The sequence below is a fragment of the Macaca mulatta genome, chromosome 1 (assembly GCF_049350105.2).
Source record: "Macaca mulatta isolate MMU2019108-1 chromosome 1, T2T-MMU8v2.0, whole genome shotgun sequence".
NCBI lineage: Eukaryota > Metazoa > Chordata > Mammalia > Primates > Cercopithecidae > Macaca > Macaca mulatta.
Genome location: NC_133406.1, coordinates 229,474,561 through 229,500,709, shown reverse-complemented (window position 1 = coordinate 229,500,709; position 26,149 = coordinate 229,474,561). Strand labels below are relative to the sequence as shown.

Below are 26,149 nucleotides of genomic sequence, written 5' to 3'. Positions count from 1 at the left end.
AGCAGAAATCCCAAGAGGGCATAAAACCAAGGCTGATCAAGCACACAAACGTGCAACAACCACTGGATCAAGAGACAAAGAAAATTCCCACCTTTCTCAAAGAAAATACATCATTCTTCCATATCCCAAATGATTAACAAGAGATTCAAAAGGAAATTAAGATTTTTTTGTTGTTGTTGAGACAGGGTCTCACTGGAGACTGGAGTGCGGTGGTGCGATAACAGTTCGCTGCAGTCTTAATCTCTTGGATTCAAGTGATCTTCCCATCTTAGCCTCCAGAGTAGCTGAGACTACAGGCACACGCCACCATGCTCAGCTATTTTTTTTTTTTTTTAAGTAGAGACAAAGTCTAATTATGCCCAGGCTGCTCTCGAACTCTGCAGCTCAAGCGATCTTCCCGCCTCGGCCTCCCAAAGTGCTGGGATTACAGGTGTGAGCTGCCATGCCCAGAAATAAATTAAGACTGTTCTTAATTTTAGTCCAGTCATCTAACAGCCTCAAATTGGGAAAGCAGAACCAGGGCTGGGCAAGGATGAGCTAAACCTCTGTTCCCTCATAGGCAGTGGCCAAGGCTTTCTTTTTCCCTCTGAGAGCTAGAGCTCTGATAATCGACCTGCATTTTCTTTTGTATAGACAAAATGGCACTTGTCAGCCCTGATACTTACTGAAACTGACTCTGGGTCAGGACAACAGGTAATTCTGGTTTCAAATCTATCTAATTTTTACTCATTCAACAAATATTTTTGAGCACCTACTATGTATCACACTCTGTTCTAGGCACTGCGTAAGGACACTAAGGTGAATAAAGAGAAGCAAGGTCCCCGGACTCATGGGGTCTGTCTTGCTTAATCGGGAAGCAGTAATACTCACCTGCCTTTTGGCCAACAAAGAGGAATCCTGGAGCATGTCCATAATGATAATAAAAAGTTCATCAACCCATTTCCTCATTTCCAGGCCACTAACCTGCAAAATGAAAAAGAGGGTGGTAGGTAGGGTTAGAAATTATGGCATTAAATAGTATTTTGAGGCCGGGCACGGTGGCTCACGCCTGTAATCCCAGCACTTTGGGAGGCTGAGGAGGGCACATCACCTGTCATCAGGAGCTCAAGACTAGCCTGGCCAACATGGTGAAACCCCATCTCTACTAAAAATACAAAAATTAGCTGGGTGTGGTGGCACACACCTGTAATTCCAGCTACTTGGGAGGCTGAGGCACAAGAATCACTTAAACCCAGGAGATAGAGGTTGCAGTGAGCTGAGATCACGCCACTGCATTCCAGTCTGGATAAAGTGAAACTATCTCAAAAACAAATAAATAAAATAATTTTTTTAAAAAAGGCCTTTCTTCCTTTCTCCACCATCGTGGTGTGTGCTTGACTCTGCTTCTCGCCATGTCTTCTCACAAGACTTTCAGAATTAAGCAATTCCTGGCCAAAAACAAAATCGTCCCATTCCCCAGTGGATTCGGATGAAAACTGGTAATAAAACCAGGTACAACTCCAAAAAAAGACGTTGGAGAAGAACCAAACTGGGTCTATGAGGAATTGCACATGATATGGCACACATATTGATGCTGTCTGAAGGTCACAATGATGTTACCATATCAAGCTGAAAATGTCACCACTATCTGGAGAGTCAGACGTGTTTTATTGAGCATGTATTATTTCTCTCTGAATATGTTAGGAACGCGTTGGTTGGCTGGGTTCCGTAATAAACATGTGAGACCTTTCATTTAAAAAAAAAAAAAAGTATTTGGACTTCCTCAGAGGTGAGTTTCCTTTCCACCCCATCTCCACCATGGAAAAAGTAGCTGCCCCTTTACCTGTGCCAATTCTCCTATTGTTGCCAGGACATTATTGATCACACCTGGGTTTGGATCAGGGTCTGGATCTTTCAGTTTCAAAATTAATGCCTAGGGAAAGAAGTTATGAGAAAACGAATGCAGGTTAGACTCTACTAGAAACCTTTCTTGTACATAAGTAAAATTCACCCAAGACACCATCTCAGTCATAAAGAAATTCCTCCTAAGCTTTATGAACCCAAGATTTCTCTGGAATGTAAATTCTCACACTTTTCTCCATACGAAGTATAAGTCTGACATGTGAGAGAGCTAGGAAGCACCATGATGTGAAAGTATCCTCTCGTGTCTCCTCTAAACTCTCTCAGTGATTGTTCATCCAGATTCACATACATTGTAAAATACTTCACATGACTCTAATGTGTTCAGATTTGAAGGTTGTTTCAGATTTTCAAGCTCATTTTTTTCCTCATTTTGGGAGAGCTATTTTATGCTACTATCCACCTACTTCTCCTTTCCAAACACCTGTGATGATATGTCTGAAGCATTATCTCTTACCTCTTATAAGGAGAGCACTTTCCTGCAACTGATGAGATTCTTGGTATTCTTGAACTGAAAGTGCTTGATATGGCCCTTTGGTCTCCAAGCATGAGAGCAAGGAAATTATCTACTTTGTTCAGTGTACTAGTGAGCACCGAAACACTCCCATCTCCCCATACGAGCTGATGACAACACAGAGAGGAAGTGCCAGCCTCTTGGTTTGTGTTACCTTCAGAATAGGCTCCATGTAGGGACGGATGAGTCGGGGCGCATTGGAGACTAGGTGCCCCAGCATGCGGGCACTCTGCTCTTTGATTCTTCCAATCCCACTGTGCTCCAGCTCTGTCAAAATCTGTAGGGAAGAAAGGCTCATATGTTCTCTATGGCAGAAGACACTCTAGAGAGAGACTGTGTCAAACAGAAAAAGTGGCAGGGAACTGGGGGAAAAACCATGACTTCCACGACAGATGAAGCAGCTGCTAGATACTCAATGAGCAACAGACATCTCTGCAAGTGACAGAACAGCCTTAGATACAAGTGCGCCAGGAAGAAAAACTATTCGAAAACCTACTCCCTTTCCTTTTATCACAGCACTCCAAAGTCCCATGGTCCTCTCTAAAGCAGAGCTTTTAACAATGTAGCACAGCCAGAGAAGACTGAAAAACCAACAGGGAGAGCTGAGAGTAGAGTTCTATAAAAATGAGGAACAAAGGTAGGGCCCTTGGGAGAAAAATCTTTGTCTAGACAGCAAATTACTAAGGACTACAAATAATGGCAAAGGAATCCAAGAACAGTTAGAACAGCTATGATGTCAAGAGAAGTGTTGATACTCTGTAGCTGTTTGGGGTACATCTAGATAAACCTCAATAGGTGGGGATCACATTGGCAGGATCCCCCAAAGTCTTACTGACTGGAGATAACATGTTGGTTCTAACTGACATCCTTACGACACCAGCAAATCAGCACATTAAGCTCATGGTGACACAGACAGCATAATATAGACAGACTTCTGGATAAAGCTGCCAGAAGGAAATCAATGAGCAGTAAGAAAAGCAGGTATCACAGAGCTCAGGTTAACTCAGCTACCCAGAGGAGTCTATAATTTAACATTACATTTTGTCTTAGGTTACTGACTTAATAACCTGATTTTCTGGATTCCCTTGGCAGCCTGTTTTCCCCAGTCATAGCAGACCACAGGGAAAAGAAATGAAGGGGATACTGAGAATAGACCTGCAGTGCCAAGAAGACATGGGTGACTGTGAGGAAATGTGCCTCACAGAGCAGAGCCCAACTATCTGCAGCAGTGCGGGGCCAATCCAAAGAACTCCAAGCTCACTTCCAGAGCCCGAGAGCCTCACTGCATCCTAATAACAATAACCAAGGCCCACCCTGATGACCAAGACCACAAGAAAGGCCAAAGTTGGCCAGGCACGGCAGCTCATGCCTGTAATCCCAGCACTTTGGGAGTCTGAGGCAGATGGATTGCTTGAGCCCAAGAGGCAGAGGCTGCAGTGAGACGAGATCCCACCACTGCACTCCAACCTTGGTGACAGAGTGAGATTCTGTCTCAAAATAAAACAAAACACCAAAGCCTTTACCAAGGCATGAAAACGTACAACTCAATTTGGAAAAATCTATATCAAAGTTTAAAAACAAAAAAGAGTAATTTTAAAGTTTCAAGGGCTAAATTCAGTACATAAATTCATTCAAAGGAGCTTCACATTCTGCAGTATTGAAAAAATAAGATGGCCTGATAGCTTACTATCAGCTTCAAGAAGATTAGAGCTGGCCGGGTGAGGTGGCTCACACCTGTAATCCCAGCACCTTGGGAGACCGAAACGGGCAGATCACGAGGTCAAGAGATCGAGACCAGCCTGGCCAACTTGGAGAAACTCTGTCTCTACTAAAAATACAAAAATTAGCTGGGCATGGTGGCAGGCGCCTGTAGTCCCAGCTACAAAGGAGGCTGAGGCAGGAGACTCGATTGAACCTGGGAGGCAGAGGTTGCAGTGAGCCAAGATCGCACTCCAGCCTGGAGACAGAGCAAGACTGAGTCTCAAAACAAAAAAGAATGAAGATTGGAGCCATGCCTGGTTTGTTCACTGCTATATTCCCAGTACCCAGCAGTACCTGGAACATAGTGGTCAAAAAGTCTGCTGACAGAATGAACATATTGTTATTCTCATTAGGAGGTATTTATTTTTTCCTTTTTTTTTTTTTTTTTTTTTTTGAGATAGGGTCTCACTCTGTCACCCAGGCTGGAGTGCAGTGGCACGATCACGGCTCACTGTATCCACAACTTATCCGGCTCAAGTGATCCTCCCATCTCAGCCTCCTGAGTAGCTACGACTACAGTATGCACCATTACGCCCAGCTAACTTTTGTATACTTTGTAGAGATGTGGTTCATCATGTTCCCCAGGCTGGTCTCGTCAAACTCTTGGGTTCATGTGATCCGCCTGCCTTGGCCTCCCAATGTGCTGGGGTAACAGACACAAGACACTGTGCTCGGCCGTTTAAGAGATATTTCTATGCCAAATTAATGTAGTATGATTTGAGCTAGCAGGCTCAACAGTGATTTTGTTGTGTTTTTTTTTTTTTTTTTTTTTTTTTGAGACGGAGTCTCACTCTGTCACCCAGGCTGGAGTGCAGTGGCGCGATCTCCGCTCACTGCAAGCTCCGCCGCCTCCTGGGTTAACACCATTCTCCTGCCTCAGCCTCCCTAGAAGCTGGGACTACAGGCGCCCACCACCATGCCCAGCTAATTTTTTTTGGATTTTCAGTAGAGACGGGGTTTCACCATGTTCGCCAGGATGGTCTCCATCTCCGGACCTCGTGATCCGCCCGCCTCGGCCTCCCAAAGTGCTGGGATTACAGGCATGAGCCACTGCGCCCAGTCTTTTTTTTTTGAGATGGGAGTCTCTCTCCATTGCCAGGCTGGAGTACAGTGGCGTGCTCTTGGCTCACTACAACCTCTGCCTCCTGGGTTCAAGCAATTCTCCCAGCACCAGCCTCCAGAGTAGCTGGTATTACAGACGTTCGCCACCATACTGGGCTCATTTTTTTTATTTTTAGTAGAGACAGAGTTTCACCATGTTGGCCAGGCTGGTCTCGAACTCCTGACCCCAGGTGATCTGGCCACCTCGGCCTCCCAAAGTGCTGGGATTACAGGTGTGAGCCTCCATGCCCAGCCTTCAACAATGATTTCTATTCCTTCCTAAAACTCAGAAAATTTTTTAAGACTTAAAATGACAGGCACTTCTAACGCAGGCCAGCAGTTAAATAAATCATTAGGCTAAAAACAGAAGTGCCAACGTAAGTACAGCTTCCTAATTTGTTGATTGATGATATAATTTACAGCCACTTTACAACAAATTGTGAACAAACAACATTTCTCTAGAGTGAGTTACATATATTAATGATTTTCTATGTTTAAGTTCCTTATATATTACAAAAAGTGTTTACTTCAAAACAAAGCATGAGGGAGGGTCAGGAAGCAGACAGCGAGCAATGGGGACAGGAAATGAATGGGTGAACCACATAGAGACCCAGAAGAGGCAGCTGGAAATAACTTTGCCAGGCAGGACTGGACCATGTATTGCTCACCAGGAGGCCACAGAACTTACTCAGGTAGGTGAAGACAAAAACTGAGGAGCCATATCTCAAGAGGAATTCTACCTTAGGCTACAGACCAAGCAACTGAGTTTGGCATTCTCATATTATTTAAGAACAAAAGCCAGGATCACAGACTGGGGCAATGACTATCAGAATAAATGGTGGAAACGGTCTCACATTGGTTATTTTTGTGAAGAACAATGGCTTCCATGCTTGACCTGGCACCAGCAAGAAAAGCAGGAGAGTGGAAGGATAGGGAGGCGCTGGGAAGTCTGACACCATCTGCAGCAGATCAATCCAGCAAGCAAAGAGGGCCAAGAAATGGGATCACTGGCGACTTGCCAGGAAAAAGAAAGAACTACATGAGAGGACTCCGAACCACCTTGGAGTCATATTGACAAAGGGCTCATGAGGTGATGAGCACTGGAACTGCCATTATAAAGCCAGGGAAACGTGGACCCTTGCAGACAAATGTGGCTTTTACCAGGTACCTCAATCTTTCTCCCCAATCCTTGTCCTCAACTCCGCTTCCTCAAGCAGCTCTCAAAGTGAGAGTCCTGTCTTCCCTGCCTGTGGGTCTGGCCATCATCCCGGTTACCTGGATGAGCATCTTGCGCAGGAAAGGCATGACAAACGCCGGGTTCATGCTACTGAGTCGGCCCACAGTGCAGATGGCCAGCTCCCGGATCTCAAACACCTGGTCATTCAGAGCCACAAACAAGGCCTGCAAGTTCTCCGCCTGGGCCAGGTGTGCATCAAAGCGCTCGTCCAGGGATGCCAAGACACAATAGCGAATGTCAGGGTCTGCAAGAGCAATGGAGCCTTTGAACATTTCTTCATGACCCCATCACTTTAGCCCTTCCCAGCTTCCACCTCCACTGCCATCAGCGTAGTGGGAAGATTCCAGATGCTTTCTCTCATCTAACCTCTGTTACTCTTTTCTCTACTCATAGGAGTAAAGACAAAGAATTAAAGGCAGATTATCTTACACTAAGAGGCTAGAGTAGCTGCGCCTAACACGCCTTGGCAGAGAAATAGCTGAATATCAGCTTGTTGAGGCCGAAGATCTCTAGAGAGGCCTTTCATTACGTAATGAAACTGGCTACTCGCAACTGCCCTAAGCTCCTTAACTCCCCTAGATTGCTTCTGTCTGGGAAGCCTTACCAGGATCTGTTATCCCAACCACGAGCAGTTTGCTAAGCACGTCTGCCACCACTTGCACTGCAGTCTGGCTAACCACATGAGCATGGCCACTGATGAGGTGGATGGAGGGCGTGAGCAGGCGGGAACAGGTACGGGCAGCCTCCATGCGGATCTCCTTGTGCTCACTGTTTAGAAAATGATCCGCACAGTGGCGAACAAATTGGGTCAGAGAGTGGCCTGGATAGAAAGGCAGAGAGAAAACAGAATAAACACTGCTGCTGCAGACAGGTAGGTCTGCAGCTTGCTAGCTGAATTTTCCATTTTGAGGCTACTAATTCTACTTTCAACCAGATATTGATCAATAAGATACTGACTCAGAACTCCTTTTTTTTTTTTTTTTTTTTTTGAGACGGAGTCTCGCTCTGTCACCCAGGCTGGAGTGCAGTGGCACGATCTCCGCTCACTGCAAGCTCCACCTCCCGGGTTCACGCCATTCTCCTGCCTCAGCCTCCCGAGTAGCTGGGATTACAGGCGCCCACCACCATGCCCGGCTAATTTTTTTTTTCTTTTCTTTTTGTATTTTTAGTAGAGACAGGGTTTCACCATGTTAGCCAGGATGATCTCGATCTCCTGACCTCGTGATCCGCCCGCCTCGGCCTCCCAAAGTGCTGGGATTACAGGCGTGAGCCACCGCACCCGGCCTGACCCAGAACTCTTAAAGGGTAACAAGGGGGCTTTCAATCAGCAGAAAGGCAAAAGAGAAATAGAGAAACCACAATAGAGAAACCACAGGTGGCTGTCTCCAGACAGCATGTTCAGGCTTTCTGTACTTGCTTGTTTCTCTACAGTCTTGACCAATACTACCTATATGATCTTAAATTTCAAAAGTATCAACTTCTCCTCCTGAAATATATCTCTGTGGGGTATTATTGTGGGTTTATTTGCAGTTTAGAACTACACAGTACAGTACTTTTAGAAATCATACCGCCAGCCGGGCACAGTGGCTCATGGTTGTAATCCTAGCACTTTGGGAAGCCGAGGCAGGCAGATCGCTTGAGGTCAGGAGTTCCAGAACAGCCTGGCCAACATGGTGAAACTCCATCTCTACCAAAAATACAAAAATTAGCTGGGTATGGTGACACGCACCTACAGTCCCAGCTACTCAGGAGGCTGTGGCTGGAGAATCGCTTGAACTCAGGAGATGGAGGATGCAGTGAGCTGATATTGTGCCACTGCACACCAGCCTAGGCAACAGAGAGACTTTGTCTCAAAAAAAAAAAAAAAAGAGAAAAGACACCATACCACCATAGACATGGAAACACCCAAAAGCCCCTGCTTATACATTTTAAAGCATTACATATCATCTCAGCTACAAGGAGGTGAAAAAGTGGGGACATGAGGGGGATCTGTCTCTGCAGCATTATTTCCTTGGATCAACGTATACTTTCCCTCAAACGATCTGCCCCCAAACTCAGTATGGGACAAAGAAACAAACAGGAATTACCAATATATGGAAAGAGTCTAGGAAGGATGAGCTGCTACAGAATCAGCTACCCTGTCTCTGGGATCACAGCAAGATCCAGGAAGTCTAGATACTTTCATTCCTTTCCCAAAGTTTCCAGCAGCTCTCACTACCTTGCCAAGAGACATTGTAATTTCTTACCTTCAAATTCAAAGCTGCCAAGCGTTCGGAGGGCAAGAGTGATGCTGCCCACATCGCTGGCCTCAGGGAGGGTTGTGAGGCCAGGAGAGGCCAGCTGATGGGCCAGGCCCTTGGGCATGCCTGGGTGGCGGAGTGGTTTGTGCATAAGGACCAGGGACAGCATTTTCAGTAGCCCATCTTGAATGTCCTTCTTTAGCTGTGGAATCTGACGACTCAGGTCGTAGAGCACTGCAGTGAGGGCAGGGCTGAGGGGAAGGAAACAAGCCACATAAGGGCTGGGCACATGACACTCAGTCTGTTCTTGGGAAGAAATAGCTTTCTCTCCTAGCAAGGGGATCAGGCCTCTGTTCTTCAGAGTAGAAAGGATATTATAAAATAAGAATAAAAGTGTAAACTCTCTTGGCTTAGTCTCAGGTATCCAAACAATCTGTGAGTTTCTGGTTCTCACCACAAAAGATTTGCTCACTATAATTCAGCCACTACAGAAGACCAAGTCTCAACAAACACTCTGGGAGCAGATTTAAAACACTGTCCTTATTTTACAGATGAGGAGAAATTAGTTTAGGAAGCTTAAGCAACTTGCTCAATAATATACACAATATTTGCAAATATTTATTGAGTACTTCCTATATGCCAGGCATGGTGCTAAGAGTGACTATATCATGAACCCACAGCAACCCTAGGCAATACGAATTACTATTGTACCCACTTTTCAGATTAAAAGAAAAAAATGAGGCCGGGCACGGAGGCTCACACCTGTAATCCCAGCACTTGGGAGGCCGAGGCGGGCGGATCACAAGGTCAGGAGATTGAGACCATCCTGGCTAACATGGTGAAACCCCATCTCTACCAAAAATACAAAGAATTAGCCAGGCGTGGTGGCAGGTGCCTGTAGTCCCACCTACTCGGGACACTGAGGCAGGAGAACGGTGTGAGCCCAGGAGGCGGAGCTTGCAGTGAGCTGAGATCGCGCCACTGCACTCCAGCCTGGGCAACAGAGCGAGACTCCTCAAAAAAAAAAAAAAGAGGCTCAGAGAAATTAAATAACTTAGTCAAGATCACATAACATGCTAGTGATGAAACTAGGATTCAGTACTAGCCTATGTGTTTAGTCTAAGCTATCCTGTCCATCCAACTGAAAGTGCAAACAACCACACCTCACTCTTTTAACAGTCCCAACACTGGAGGCCAAGCCGCACATTGATATAGGGCAACCTCAGGTTTCTGACACCCACCTTAGTCCTACTGCCAGCATGGGCTCCAGCAGCTCCTTGATATCCTGCTGGATGCTTGGCCCCATTGCTCGAGCCAGCATGCTGATGCAAGTGAAGACTGTGGCGTCCACCTGCATTGCCTTCTGCCTCCTGCAGAGAAACCAACAGTGGCTAGTTGAGACATAATGACATTCTTTAATGTCCCACCTCAAAATCACCCTGGGGCAAGGAGAACAGGTTACTCAGGCAGATGGGCGTGCAAGCCATCCACAGCACAGTTCAAAGGGGCCCATCACATTACAGTGACTGTAGATGTGTATGTTTCTACAACAATCCAGCAGATGGCAGTAAAGTGTCTTAAGGAAGGGGCCCTTTTTCCGAATTCACACAGCTGTACCATATGGATTAGTGTGGTGCTCACCAAGATACTTACGTAGGAAGGGAGATGAACAATGTGTTCATCAGGGACAAGAAGGCAGTAAACAGCCATTGTATGGAAAGAAATTCTTCTATGATGAGAATGCGGGGCTTTAGAATGGAGCCAGGCGCAGTAGCTCACGCCTGTAATCCCAGCACTCTGGGAGGCTACGGTGGGTAGATCACTTGAGGCCAGGAGTTCGAGACCAGCCTGGCCAACATGGTGAAACCCTGTGTCTACAAAAAAATACAATAATTAGCTGGGTGTGGTGGCACATGCCTGTAATCCCAGCTACTTGGGAGGCTGAGGCAGGAGAATCGCTTGAACCCAAGAGGAGGAGGTTGCAGTGAGCCAAGATTGCGCCACTGCACTCTGGCCTGGGCAACAAAGTGAGACTCTATCTCAAAAAAAAAAAAAAAAGAAGAATGAATGGGGTGTATTAATTCACCACAGCAATCTTCACTAATAAACAGGGAAGTATAAAGACAACCCTGAGACAAAGGGTGAGGAACACTGACCCCCCGCCTTAGCGAAGACACCCTGGCCACTCCATCTGGCAGGATGCTGAGGGAGTTTCTCATAGTGTATTCTCCAGAAGGTTTAAAGAGGTGGAATAACGTATTCAACTTCAGTGATGAGGAAAAAGATGACCCTTAGGTCCCTTCAGTTCCAGTAGAGGATTCCTCTCTTTAGGTCTTATATCAAAATAAGACTTTTAAAAGCCAGAGAAAAAAGCAAAACTAGCAGATTCCCAGTAAATAATAACACTGAAAACAGCATTGACATCTCACGTGTTCTCAGGGTATTCAACCTCCCCAAATAGTTCATATATGTTATTTCATTTGGAAAACCTTAGAATTCAACTGAGGAAGGGCTGTTCTTCATATGATTTGCTATACCCTGGAGTTTAATGTGCAAAAAATGGCTTAAGCTCTGTGGATCTGGGATAGAGCGTCCTTCCTCTCCAACCGAATGAAGCGGAAGGTGAAATCATAACAGAGGTGCTTACTTATGGGCGAAGTCCTTTGGGGGCAGGGCCGCTCGGATGATGTCCAGCACGCGAGGCAAATAGACCTTAAACTCAGACCTCACAGCCACAGAAAGCAGCCCCAGGGCTTGGAAGGCTGCTGTACGTTCCTTCTCCTTCTTGACACAGCTTAGGACATGGTTCATAGTATCTTGGAGGTACTGAGTATCTGAGTACAGAAAAGACAAAGTAGATAGCTCCAGGTCAGGGTTAGGGTCTATACATCAACAGTCAAAGGTCCTATAAAGCAATTCAGTTTAAGAATAAATTAAGAAAGTTGCCAGTGGCTCACGCCTGTAATCCCAACACTTTGGGAGGCCAAGGAGGGAGGATTGTTTGAGGCCAGGAGTTCGAAACAGCCTGGGGAACACAGCAAGACCCTGTCTCTACAAAAAATAAAAATTAGCCAGGTGTGGTGGTGCACGCCTGTAATCCCAGTTACTCGGGAAGCTGAGGCAGGAGGATCGCTTGAGGCCAGACGGTTGAGGCTGCAGAGAGGTGTGATCATGTGCAGTGCTGCACTCAAGCCTGAGTGACAAAGCAAGACCCTGTCTCAGAAGAAAAAAAAAAAAGAAATCCAAAACACGTAAAAGGTTGCCAAAACAGTATCATGTAATTGTCTCCATTACTGTTACATTTTGATACAAGAATTACATGCTCTTGCTTAAGAAATATATGTCAAACATTGTTTAAAAACAGAAGATCTAAACAATTTTACATTATAATGAAATCTGAAGTACAGTCATGGGCCAGGCGCAGTGTCTCACACATGTAATCCCAGTACTTTAGGAGGCTGAGGAAGATCACTTGAGTCCAGGAGTTTGAGGCTGCACTGAGCCAAGAGCCATGCACTCCAGCCTGGGCGACAGAATAAGACCCTGTCTTAGGGCCAGGCTGGTGGCTCATGCCTGTAATCCCAGCACTTTCGGACGCCAAGGTGGGTGGATCACCTGAGGTCAGGAGTTTGAGACCAGCCTGACCAACATAAAGAAACCCCATCTCTACTAAAAATACAAAATTAGTCGGGCACAGGGGTGCATGTCTGTAATCCTAGCTACTCGGGAGGCTGAGGCAGGAGAATCACTTGAACCCAGAAGGCGGCAGTTGCGGTGAGTCGAGATCACGCCACTCCACTCCAGCCTGGGCAACAAGAGCAAAACTACATCTCATTAAAAAAAAAAAAAAAGACTCTGTCTCAAACTAATAAAAACCCAGTACAGGGCCGGGCACAGTGGCTCACGCCTTTAATCCCAACACTTTGGGAGGCCGAGGCGGGTAGATGCCTGAGCTCAGGAGTTTGAGACCAGCTTGCACAACATGATGAAACCCCGTCTCTACTAAAATACAAAAAATTAGCTGGGCGTGGTGGCGTGTGCCTGTAGTCCCAGCTATTTGGGAGGCTGACGCAGGAGAATCGCTTGAACCCGGGAGGTGGAGGTTGCAGTAAGCCAAGATTGTGACACTGCACTCCAGCCTGGGTGACAGAGCAAGACTCTGTCTCAGAAAAACAAACAAACAAAGAAATAAACAGTACAGTCTTGCGCCACTTAACGATGCTTGTGTTAACAATGGACCACATATATGATGGTGGTCCCATAAGATTATAATACAGTACATTTTTGCGTATCTTTTCTATGTCTATGTTTAGATACACAAACATTTACCACTGTTTTACAGTTGCCTATTCATTACAGTAACATGCTGCACAAGTTGTAGCCCAGGAGCAATAGGCTATACCATAGAGCTAGGTGTAGAGTAGGCTACCTGGGTTTATGTAAATATATTCTATGATGTTCATACAAGGATAAATTCTCCTAAGGACGCATTTCTCAGAATGTATCCCCATCGTTAAGTAATATATGACTGTAATACTGAACACTGTTTGCAATAAACAGGCCATTCCATTCAGCTTAGGCCTAGAAATCATTTTGCTATTACCTAGAGATTTTTGTGACAGTTATATTTAATAGAAGATTTAGTCTGTAATTTGGAAAGCCACATGTATATTTTCATTAAGTTTACATAAGCCAGTGTGCATGGGTAGGCGATTCTCGTACAATTCAAGCTAAAGTGTTATTTCTCCTCTGAAAGCTGGAATTTCCTGATTCTTGCTTCTTGTCTATTCCTTCTTTTCCATTGATGTTGGTCCCCAGTATAGGCACCAGTAGTACACATAAAGTAGGAGAGAAGCGAAAACCACACATCCCTTAGGAAGTTAGGGGTGTTGAAAGCTACCAGAACCACATTTAGACAGTGGATTAGACTCCTAAAGCAGCACATATCATGACTGCATTTACTCTGAGAAATGTTTTCTCCCATGGCTTTTGTGGTCAAATGACAATGAGGCATGCTGGGGCTTGAAGACAGATGACCAAGGCGATACAACCCTAAAATAAGAGTGAGTCAACAAGAAAAACTAGGGGGATAGCATTTTGGCAGGAAATGGGCTAAAATCAAGAGTATAATTTCTTGGCAAGGCGCCACAGCTGTCTGTAATCCCAAGCACTGTGGGAGGCCGAGGCGGGAGAATTGCTTGAGCCCAGGAGTTCAAGACCAGCCTGGGCAACATAGTGAGACCCCATCTCTACAAAAAATAAATTTAAAAAATCAGCCAGGTGTGGAGACTCACGCTTGTGGGCCTACCTACTTGGGAGGCTGAGGTGAGAGGATCGCTTGAGCTCAGTAGGTCATGGCTGCAGTGAGCTGTGACCGCATCCCTGCACTTCAGCCTGGGAGACACAGCAAGACCCTGTCTCAAAAAAAAACCCAAGAGAGCATAATTTTCTTTTCTGGATTTAACACCCTGAGAGATTAGAAATCTGACTTTAGAGATTCCAGTTCAGTCTTGGGAGTATTTTTTGTATTTCTAAAGCTTATACCACTGAGAAGTTTAAGCAATAACTTCCAAACTGCAAGCTTTAAACAAATAGTATTTATGCAATGAAGCGAATACTTATAGGGCGTGCCCAGGCTGAATGTCACTGGCATATTTTAGCAAATTTAATAAAACAACTTTGACTAACCTTAAAAAAGAGAGCAACAACAATAACAAACACCCACATCAAAAGCAGAAATCTAGGGCCCTCCGAGCCTTCGTATCCTGCTGCTAAGCAGTCTTCTGAACTTACAAGGGTAACATGCCAGACTTTCATCAAATTTGGCCTAGTTGTTAGTTTCTTTTGAACCACAGACTTTTAATCCAAGATCATTTAAAGCTCTACTGAACAGCAACCTGTCTGGTCATTAAAAAAGAGAAAAGCTGCTGGGTGCCAGGCCAGAAGAATAGAAACTAACAAAATATGGGTGATTTTCCTTCTGTTATTTCTCTCTGGTTCAGTGGTTTTATGTGGCTAATTGTCAAGTCCTCAACCAACACGTTTTACTTTTTTTGAGCAGTGTGTTTAACACCTGACCAGCTACATTTCTCCCGTGGTTTGTCTGGGCTGGGTGGCGTGAAGTGAGTCTGTGTGCTAGGGAATAGGGTCTGCTGAGGGCCAGGCTGGCCTTTTGCTTATGTTCCTGGCTCTCACTGGGTCCTGAATGCTTCACTAAGCACAGGCAATGAGCACCACGGTAAAGTGGGAAGACATGTTCAAGACTGGGTGCCTGTGCTCCGCAAGTAGGGAGGTAAGACAAGGACATTAAGTATGAACAGGCAACTGGAACACTAAAAATTTTATCTCTACCCTGTTTCCAAAACAGATTTGAAGTAGCCTGAGGAGGCTGTAACAATATATAATGGTTTCCACTTATTAGGGCTAACTCTGTGCCAGGCACTACAGTAGGTGCTTAGGCATTAATGCTGCTCATCTTGGGAGGCAGAGATTGTTATTCTGATTTTACAAGTCAGGAAGCTGAGGCCCAGGTAGGTAAAGTAATCTGTCCAAAACCTCATGGTTAAGGGCGGAGGTGGGGTTCATCTCAGGTCTGATGCCAAACCTTTCCATAGCTGAGGGCTATGACGGAAGAAGGAAAGGACATTTACAGCTGGAGCAATCCAGGAAGGCTTCGTTGAGAAGCTGGAATCTGAGTTGGGCCAGGTTCAGGAGCCAGGGATTGATGCTGCCTGCAAGTGGTGAGGCAGCTTGGTGACCACCTCAGGGACAGAAGCAGGACGATCCCCAAACCCTCCCTCACAAAGCTTTGACGTAGATACTGCACAGTAGCTACATCAAAACTGCCCGCCCTTAGGTCTCTTTTAAGTCTACTTGTGAACTTGCTTGGCCGTAGAACTGCCTCTCTGCCTACCTGTTCTGATTGTTCCTATGTCTGCTGCCTCTGACATTAGTGGAAAACCTGAACTAAATATCATTGAAATTGGACATGAGGCAAAGAAATCAGAGATTCATTGGCACTGCTTCAAAGGAAAAGATATTTGGATTTTCTGGAATCACCTGTTCCCTGTTTAATTACCCTGAGATGGGTAATGATGTCTTCCATGGACATCCTCACCTGTGAAGGCAGAAGGTCGGAATGCAGCCAAGCGGGGCAACAAATTAAGGATTGTCATTTGGATCAGCGAGTTCTTGCTATTCCTGCATTTCAGCACCCACTGGCATACCTGAGAGAGGAAGGATAAAGGGTTGGCAGGGGAAAAGTGAGGTGTGGAGCTTGGGAAAAGAAGGAAAGGGCCTCTCACCACCTACCTGATCAAATTTCTCCTCCATCAAGTCTCTGCAACACCGGCTCTCCACCAGGGTGGACTTAGCTGGGCTGGGGGAGGCCCCAAATCCCATGAGGCCTTGGTGAGAGCTGTACCCCAGCAGCCCCACCAAGGCATTTGACTGCTGGGGCTGTACAGCCTGGAAGCTGGTGAAGGGGGTAATGTGACGAGGTTTTGTTCCGAAGCCCATGAGGTCTTTGCAGTACTTGTCATGTACCAGCTGCTGCTGTGTGATTTCTTCCATTTCTTCTCTCAGACGCTATATATATAAGGAAAAAAAAATCATCTTTACTTATGACTGGCATTCAAACTGGGCACTGTGGAGTCTACAGACCATTACATTTGCCTAATCCCAAAATGCAACTACTTCCAAAGTGAAGGGTGGCCACTCTTCATGTTTAGGGTTACAATCTCCCCAGAACCTTGCAAGGGATCTGATTTTGTTCTAAGTTAGGCAGAAGAGCACCACCTACTGAAAATAAAGCAGCAGCAGACGGCTGCCTTGCCAAGGGTTCTCACCTCCCAGGACTCCTCACTTAGTTTGGAAAGGCTGACTTGCATATTGCTGTGACTACTGACCTAGGTCACCGCAATGAGGCTTGCAAAGGTGATGGGAGGCCCCTGCTAGCATCCTGTCAAGGACTGTCTGATCTCTTTCTTCCCCTCTGGAAACCCAGGTAAAAATTTAAGCAGGCCGGGCATGGTGGCTCATGCCTATAATCCCGGTAATTTGGGAGGCCAAGGTGGGTGGATCACCTGAGGTCAGGAGTTCAAGACCAGCTTGGCCAACATGGTGAAACCCCATCTCTACTAAAAATACAAAAAATTAGCCGGGTGTCGTGGCGCGTGCCTGTAGTCCTGGCTACTCGGGGGCTGAGGCAGGAGAATCACTTGAACCCGCAGGCAGAGGTTGCAGTGAGCCAAGATCGTACCACGGCCATCCAGTCTGGGCAATGAGAGAAATTCTGTCTCAAAAAAACAAAAAACAGGCCGGGCGCGGTGGCTCAAGCCTGTAATCCCAGCACTTTGGGAGGCCGAGGCGGGCGGATCATGAGGTCAGGAGATCGAGACCATCCTGGCTAACACGGTGAAACCCCGTCTCTACTAAAAATACAAGAAAATTAGCCGGGCGAGGTGGCGGGCGCCTGTAGTCCCAGCTACTCGGGAGGCTGAGGCAGGAGAATGGCGTGAACCCGGGGGGGCGGAGCTTGCAGTGAGCCCAGATCGCGCCACTGCACTGCAGCCTGGGGCACAGAGCAAGACTCCGTCTCAAAAAAAAAAAACAAAAAACAAAAACTTAACCAAGTAATTTTCTCAGAATCCTAGGAATCCACAGGTGGTATGGAATAAGCTGACTGAGAACTCATGTCTATTCCCTTTACAAAGGGCTGCTTAATTACTCATCCTCAGCCAGAAGCAAGGGCTCACACCTATAATCCCAGCACTTTGGGAGGCCGAAGAGGGCAGATAATGAGGTCAGGAGTTCGAGACCAGTCTGACCAACATGGTGAAAACCTGTTTCTACTAAAAATACAAACATTAGCTGGTTGTGGTGGCACATGCCTATAATCCCAGCTACTCAGGCAGAAGAATTGCTTGAACCCAGGAGGCGGAGGTTGCAGTGAGCTGAGATCACACCAACTGTACTCCAGTCTGGGCAACAGAGCAAGACTCGGTCTTGGGGCCGCAGGAGCAGGGTTGGGGAGTACTCATCCTCCAAGACTCCAAACTGAGAAAGAGACACAAGTTTTCCAAACTTCTAAACTTTTCTTGACACACATATTTTCACTTTTCAGAAAATCTTATCCACTCCTCTTATCAAAGTTACCAGTGAGTCTTAAGCTGCTAAATTCAATGGTCAATTCTCAGTCCTCATCTTATTTGACTTATCTGCAGCATTCAACTGATACTTTCACCTCCTTGAAGCCCTTTCTTCACTTGGCTTCTCAGACTCTAAACTCTCCTGGCTCTCCTCCTCCCTCCCTGGCTATTCCTTCCCCATCCCCCTTGTTCCTCTTCATCTCCTGACCTCAGGTTCACAGACCCCATCTCTTCTCCAACTATACTAGTTCCCTGACAATGCCCAAATCCATCCCCCTTGCCCAGACCTCTCCCCAGAACTATTCAGTATCTCCACTCAGGTGCCCAAAAGGTCTCTAAGATAACAGGTTCAAAACCAAACTCCCAGCCTTCTCCCTCAAGCCTGCTCCTCCCATTTCAGTCTTCCCACTGCAGTGAATGGCAACTTTATCCTCCTAATACTCAGGCCAAACACCTTGACACTTCTTCCTCTCCATCTACCTCCAAACCATCAGCAAATTCCAAATTCAGAATCCAGTTGCTTCTTGCAACTCCATAGCTCCCACTGTGGTCTGAGTCACACATATCCCCCGCTAAGACTGTGGCAGTTCCCTCCTAACTGGATTCCTGGCTTTAGTCCTTGGCTCTCTAACAATCCATTCTCAACACACTGGCAAGAGTGATCCTTTTGAAATATGAGTTAAATGTCACTCCACTGCTCAAAGCCCACTTATAGCTTCCCGCTTCCCACACAAAGGCCCTATGTGATATGCCCCTTCCTTCCCCTAGGTGTTCCTCTGACCCCATATCCCCACACACCTCTCCTGCTCACTCTGCTCAGCCATGGTAGGGAAGCTGCTATTCAGTATTTGCTGCTCCTCTGATACACCAGCACGCTCCTGCCTCAGGCCCACTGCCTAAAATGCTCTTCCCCAGATACCTGTAAGGCTTTTTTCTAACCTCCTTCATGGCTGTACTCAAATGGCACCACGTTTTAAAATGTAATCCTTAATCTAGGCTAGCATTCTGTATTCCCCTTCCTTACTCTACTTTTCTCCATAGCTCTTATAACCATATGATATATAATAGGTTTTTACTTGTATATTATCTATCTTTCCCTATAAAAATGGAATCTATTTTGTTCACTGCTGGATTATTCTAGCTCTTAGGACACAGTGTAGCTGGCATATACTAGGTGCTCAATTAATATGTGTTGAATGAATGAACAAATTGTGAAATTTTAATACCTTATATTTGGATAGTTTCTTTTTTCTTTTTTTTTTTTTTTTTTGGAGACGACATCTCACTATGTTGCCCAGGCTGGTCTCAAACTCCTGAGCTCAAGTGATTCTCCCACCTCGGCCTCCCAGAATGCTTGGATTACAGGCATGAGCCATCATGCCCAGCCTTGGATAGTTTCTTATAATTTACAAACCACCTTCACAAGAACTATTTCACTTAAATCTGACAACCACTCTATGAGCTAGGTGATATTGTTCTGTTTTAATGAGAGGAAACAAAGATCTCATAGCCACCCAGATTACAATGGAAAACATCATATTAAACTCAGGAAGGAAAATCTGAAGCTTACCGCTTATAGAACGCCCACTATGTATCAGGTGCTGTGCTGGACACTTCACATACATAGTCATCCCCTTGGTATCCATGGGGGTTGGTTCCATGACCCACCGTAGATACCAAAATCTGCAGATGCTCAAGTCCCTCAGATAAAGTAGCATAGCATTTGCATATAACCTATGTATAGCCTCCCACATACTTTAAATCATCTCTATGCTAGTTATAATACCTAATACAATGTAAATGCTATGTAAATATTTGTTGCACTGTATTTTTAAAAATTTGTATTATCTTTAAATTGTTGTATTGTTTTTTTCTTTGATTTTTTTTTTCTTTTTAAAAAGTTAAAAAAAATTTTTTCATAGAGACACGGTCTCACCATCTTTTGCTCAGGCTGGTCTCAAACTCCTGGGCTCAAGTGATCTTCCCACTTCAGCCTCCCAAAGTGCTGAAATTGCAGGTGTGGGCCACTGCACCCAGCTCTGGGTATTTGTGAACCATTACTAGTTGAATCCAGATGTAGAACTCATGGATATAGAAGGCCAACATCATTTAGAAATCATACAAGAACCCAATGAGGTAGGTAAGAGCTCCCGTCCAAAGGGAGAAAAATGAGGTTAAACAAGTAATTTGCCTGAGTCACACAGTCAACAGAGCGGTGGGGATCTGAAGCCAGACTCCTCCTGCTTCTGCACACTGCTGCATGCGCAGCTTCCACCACATCTGGGCACAGCTATTATCTAATAAGCACTGTGTCTATTATAAGCAGGAATCCCCGGGGTAAAATTTCACAGCTTGTTTTCTACAGCCAGTCTCACAGATGGAGCTTTACCTCCCAAATATATCCTCAATCAACTACTTCTCAGTATCTGTGCCACCATTCTTAGTCAAAGCCACCACTGTAACTCATCCAGACTACTGTAATAGCTTTGTCTGGCAGCCGTGAGAATGCAACCTCCAACTACAAGGCACATAACCAAGGGCCCCAGCTGCTGCTCTGAAACCCATCACCATTGCTCCCAGTCAATGACAGAACACAGTAGGGATGCTAAGGCTGTCCTGCTCCTGGGAGACACAGACCTCTCCGGCGGCCAACTTTGGCTTGAGGACCCTGCAGTGGCCCTGCATAGTAGGCTAGGACACTTCTATCTGTATTTTACCCTCTTGCTTACTCAGGGTCAGATGTACATTGTGGTCTGATGGTTCTCCCAGCTCCCTCCCCATATTCTCTTGAAGGCTGTTTCCCTAATAAAATCCATGTACTTTTAAACCCACCTTCTCAAGTCAACACATCTCCTAATTGGTCTCCCTGCTTTCATTCCTGCCTTTCCCCACAGTTTTTCCTATAAGCAGTCAGTGATTGTTAGAAATGCATGACATCACATTATTTGCCTGTGTGCACACTTCCAATGTCTACCCCGCAAAAGCTCGTGTTTATGTGAACTGCGGGCCTATTAATTTGGCCCCTCCTTCCCTCTCCCTTGCTCCTGGTACACCAGCCATACTTCCCTTCCGTTTCATCAGTGTCTCACACTCTTCTGCCTCAAAGCCTCAGCCTGGAACACAGTTCCCTGGCCTGCTGCAAGGTAGCTCCTTTGTATCATGCGGACCCCCCTCAAATAACACCACCTCAGAGAGGACCTTCCCCGACCCTCCACTCACCCCATCCCGGTCACTCTCTATCCTACTCTTCTTTAACTTTCTTCATAGAACTTACTGCTATCTGAAATTATCTTATTTACTTATTATGTTTCCCACCACAAAATGTCAGCTCCATGAGGACATGGATCTCGCCTTGCCTTGCTCACAGAATGGTACATGGGGAGCCTGGACTCCCCTCTGCCGTGGCTTCTCACCTCTCCCTCCATGCTGCTGATTCGGACCAGCTCGTTAAGGATCAGCAAGGCTCCATGGATCCGATCATCCCGATTCATGCCCTTCTCTTTGGCCAAGGTCTCATCAAACCCTTTCTCTGCTTCTTCAAATGTGTGCTATGTAAAGAGACAGGGTGCCTTTATTAGAGACAGACTACAAACCCAGAAAGAATATAGGCCCATCCCATCTACACTGGGGGTTCTGAGGTGTTACCATGCCTGCTCAGTGCCTTGTGCCAGTTATCGACAAAACTGATCAATCTCTTTTATTTAATTCAGCTTCAATTCCTTTTTTTTGTTGAGACGGAGTCTTGCTTTGTTGCCCAGGCTGGAATGCAGTGGTGCAATCTCGGCTCTCCACAATCTCCATCTCCTGGGTTCAAGTGATTCTCCTGCCTCAGTTCCCCCGAGTAGCTGAGATTACAGGCACACACCACCATGCCTAGCTAATTTTTGTATTTTTAGTAGAGATAGGGCTTCACCATATTAACCAGGCTGGTCTCAAACTCCTGACCTCAAGTTATCCACCCACCTCAGCCTCCCAAAGTGCTGTGATTACAGGTGTGAGCCACCACGCCCAGCCCCGGCTTCAGTTCTCATAATAAGCCTTTGAGGAAGATACCATCATCATCTCTATTTAACAGCTAAAAACACAGACTCAAAGAATTTAAGTGACTTGTCCAAGATAACACAGCAAAGGCAAGACTGGAACCCAGGTCTCTCAATCCCATGTTCAGAGCTCTTTTTCTAATATAAGACTCACTGATAAGTTCCCTCTGCAGCAGTAATCAGCACAGGCCTCATGATACTAGAACAGAGAGAACTGGCACTTTCTAAATTGGTATCATTTGTATCACACTGATTTTAAGACACCTATTTTTCCATATTTTAACATCTCTGAAAAGAGATGTCTTTTTTTTCCGAGACAGAGTCTCACTTCATTGCCAAGGCTAGAGTGCAGTGGTGTGATCAGGACTCACTGCAGCCTTGATCTCTTGGGCTCAAGCAATTCTCCCGCCTCAGCCTCTCAAATAGCTGGGACCACAGGCATGTGACACGAGGCCCAGCTAATTTTTTTATTTTTTGTAGAGATGGGGTCCCACATGCTGCCCAGGCTGGTCTCAAACTCCTGAGCTCAAGCAATCCTTCTGCCTTGGCCTCCCAAAGTGTTGGATTACAGGCATAAGAATCCGGCTGAGATGTCTTATAATTATTGATAAGAAGAAGGTACAAAGTCAGCCGGGCACAGTGGCTCATGCCTGTAATCCCAGCACTTTGGGAGGCCGAGGCGGGTGGATCACGAGGTCAAGAGATCGAGACCGTCCTGGCCAACACGGTGAAATCCCATCTCTACTGAAAATACAAAAATTAGCTGGGCATAATGGCACATGCCTGTAGTCCCAGGTACTCGGGAGGCTGAGGCAGGAGAATCACTTGAACCCAGGAGGCAGAGGATGCAGTGAGCCAAAATCGTACCACTGAACTCCAGCCTGGTGACTGAGCAAGACCCAGACTCAAAAAAAAAAAAAAAAAAAAAAAAAAGAGGTACCAAGTCACAGTTTAAGTGGCATATTTGCATTCTTAGTCATACATAAAATAACGTATAGAATAATGGTGTGGCAATCCATATATGTTTGCTTTAAAAAAAATGCAATAAAGTAACTATTGATTCATACTGAGCATAAAAAATTCACTGGAGACCGGGCACGGTAGTTCATGCTGCAATCCTAGCACTTTGGGAGGCCAAGGCAGGTGGATCACCTGAGGTTGGGAATTCGAGACCAGCCTGGTCAACATGGAAAAACCCTGTTTCTATGACAAAAATTAGCTAGGCGTGGTGGTACACGCCTGTAGTCCTAGCTATTCGGGAGGCTAAGGTGGGAGAATCGCTTGAACCCGAGAGGCAGAGGTTGCGATGAGCTGAGATTGTGCAACTGCACTTCAGCCTGGGCAATCCAGCTCAAAAAAAAAAAAAAAAAAAAAAATTCATTTGAGACCAAAACAAAAACTGATGCTTGCTCCATAGCAAGGGCCTGTGGCTGCCCCTTAGGCCAGGTGATTCTCTATGTAGACGTGCTTTCCTAGTGTTGGGAATGGACCCATCTCCTCACCCTGTACCACTGAGGCTTCTGCATCTCCTTCGGCTCACGCTGGGTGGTGAGAATCAAACAGGCACGAAGGGCGGCCACAGCTCCCTCACGGATGGCTTGTTTGGGGTCCCACACGGCCACAAAAATGTTGTCAAAGAAGGGCTGCACTTGCTGGAAGAAGAAGGTAGGGACGCTGATGGCCAGCTCACGGAGAACCAGGACCTGGAGAAAAAGACAAACCGAGAACTCTCGTCGGTACCAGTGCTTTGTTCTCTCAGGAGTACGGTCTTTTATCATCTTAGAGCCATACACACTAGGAACAGAGAAGGCTTGCTCACTCTTCCAGCTAGGAAATTCTGGGGACAGAGGAAGAAAGTAAATTTGATTAAACATCTCAGTGGTCATTATCCTAAGTTGTTTACAAACACAGAATGCTTGTAATGTTTGAATATAAGCTCTGGAAGTGCAGATGTGTTTTATGCTTTCTATATCACTATACTAATAGCATAGAACTCTACCTGGAATACTGTAGGTATGTAGTAAACAATTATTGAATGGATAATCCTGTTTAATGTTTAATCTTGTTGTTATTTTTATTTGACAGAGGAAGAAACTGAAGGTCAGAAGCTGCCCCAGGTTACAGAGTTAGGTAGGAAGTTGTAAAGCCAAGACTTGAGCCAGGGTCCAAGTGTGTGTCCTTCTCCTGGTACCATGCCCCCGCCTCACAGTACTGCCTCCTCTGAAGGGCAGCAGACTGGAAAGCATGCGGCTGATGCTTCTGATCCCTACCACACCACTGCTAGATTCTCTCTTAAGGACGGACTCTACCCCATCTCACAGCCTGGAATCCTAGCCCTTCTAACCAGCCTTTTTCAGGGATGAGCCTCAGAAGGAAGCAAAAGACCCCACCATGACACCATCGCTCCCCAAGCCTGGCTGTGCTCCTCCCTGCAGGCACTCACAGCTGCGTGTCTCCGGCCCTCATTGCGGTCAGCACCCAGCCATTCCAGGGCTCGCTTCACCTCAAATTCCACATACTCAGCGGTGAAAGTGTCTCCTGCCATGGCAAGGCGGCCGATGGCCTTGGATGCCATTTCCATGACAACTGGGTCATTGGAGGGGAGGAGGTTCCGAAGATAGTTGGCAAATCTGCCAATTCGGGTGGCATTCCCACCTTCCACTCCTATGAGGCTGGCTGGAAAAGAGAGGAAGGCAAAAGGTGATGATGGGGCATAGGCTGACCAGGAAAGTACACAGACTTCAACTAAAAGCTGGCAAGTGCTGGCCAGGCGCAGTGGCTCAAGCCTGTAATCCTAGCACTTTGGGAGGCCAAGGTGGGCGGATTGCCTGAGCTCAGGAGTTCGAGACCAGCCTGGGCAATATGGTGAAACCCCTTCTCCACTAAAATACAACAACAACAACAAAAAATTAGTCGGGTGTGGCGGCATGCGCCTGTAGTCCCAGCTACTTGGGAAGCTGAGGCAAGAGAATTGCTTGAACCCGGGAGGCGGAGGTTGCAGTGAGCCGACATTGCGCCATTGCACTCCAGCCTGGGTGACAGAGCAAGACTCTGTCTCAGGAAAAAAAAAAAGAAAAAAAAGCTGGCAAGTGATCCCTCCATTCTACTTTGAGTACACTTCTAGAGGGCAAGGACACAATTTTTATTTTAACCCAGATATTTAATACTTATGCCAGAAATATTTACATACAGCAAAATAATCTTATGCTAGTATAATTTTCCCCCCTAGTCCCCCAAAAAGGGAAAGCAAGTGAGACTGGATAATAATTCACAGGACTGATGACCAGTCCTTAGAAGTTAAAAATGACCTGCCTGGCCAGGTGTGGTGGCTCACACCTGTAATCCCAGCACTCTGGGAGGCTGAGGTGGGCAGATCACTCGAGGTCAGGAGTTCGAGACCAGCCTGCCTAACATGGTGAAACCCTGTCTCTACTAAAAGTACAAACACTAGCCGGGCATGGTGGCAGGTGCCTGTAATCCCAGCTACTCGGGAGGCTGAGGCACGAGAATCGTTTGAACCCAGGAGGCGGAGGTTGCCACGAGCCAAGATTGCACCACTGCACTCCAGCCTGGGCAACAGAGTAAGATTCCATCTCAAAAAAAAAGAGACCTGCTTTTTATTAACTATACCGATTCCACTTTTCCATTCGTGAGCCCCACTATGCAAAACCCTGCTCTACTGAGGAACCAGAGCCCACAAAACGCAACATGAAGGAGGGGAAAGAAAGCTGGCTTCCAGTCTCAGCTCTGGTAAACTGTCTGAAAAGTCACTCAATGGTTCTGAGACTCCACCTCCACATCTAAAAATACGTTTTTCCTGTAGCCCAGGACTGCTGCTAGAATTAAATGCCACAGGCTTCTTAAATTTCATTAAGCAAATATGAACTAGCATCCAGTAAGTGGCAGACACAGGGTGCAATGGGCACAAAGGTGAGTGTGTTGTTTTTGTGGCCAGAGACTCTGTCCTTACCTATGGCCAAGATGCCACCTTTCCTCTCATTGGCATCTGAGCTGGAAACCAATTCAAAAATGTGATGGTTCAGCTGGTCATAGAAGCGAGTAGACTCCTCTTGACTCATCTGCAAAAGAAGATATAATCAGAACAATTTCTAGTAATTCTCTGACTGTGGTGGTGGGAGTGGGCTGGCATCTAAAGATTAGATCCTGAGAGGCAGACAGTATAGTTCAAACCAAAGAAGACAAGCTAC

General features: G+C 46.1%; 1 protein-coding gene across 6 annotated transcripts in view; it reads right to left on the bottom strand.

The window, feature by feature from the left end:
- Positions 1-26,149, bottom strand: part of MTOR (mechanistic target of rapamycin kinase) — a 149,312-nt gene that overhangs the window by 119,639 nt on the left and 3,524 nt on the right. For 5 of the 6 annotated variants that reach the window (XR_013407950.1, XM_077974288.1, XM_015111100.3 and 2 more), the window contains 14 exons: positions 25,912-26,020; positions 24,385-24,617; positions 23,444-23,644; positions 21,315-21,449; positions 16,064-16,339; positions 15,870-15,978; positions 11,400-11,586; positions 9,994-10,122; positions 8,759-9,003; positions 7,117-7,332; positions 6,551-6,756; positions 2,568-2,690; positions 1,823-1,912; positions 871-963 (listed from right to left, as the gene is read on the bottom strand). Coding sequence is in view for 5 of the 6 variants with exons in the window: in XM_077974288.1 (XP_077830414.1) it covers positions 871-963; positions 1,823-1,912; positions 2,568-2,690; positions 6,551-6,756; positions 7,117-7,332; positions 8,759-9,003; positions 9,994-10,122; positions 11,400-11,586; positions 15,870-15,978; positions 16,064-16,339; positions 21,315-21,449; positions 23,444-23,644; positions 24,385-24,617; positions 25,912-26,020 (2,352 nt within the window). In the remaining variant the exon portion in view is untranslated. The remainder of the gene's footprint in view (positions 1-870; positions 964-1,822; positions 1,913-2,567; positions 2,691-6,550; positions 6,757-7,116; positions 7,333-8,758; positions 9,004-9,993; positions 10,123-11,399; positions 11,587-15,869; positions 15,979-16,063; positions 16,340-21,314; positions 21,450-23,443; positions 23,645-24,384; positions 24,618-25,911; positions 26,021-26,149) is intronic. The other variant, XM_077974312.1, reaches the window with a different exon arrangement.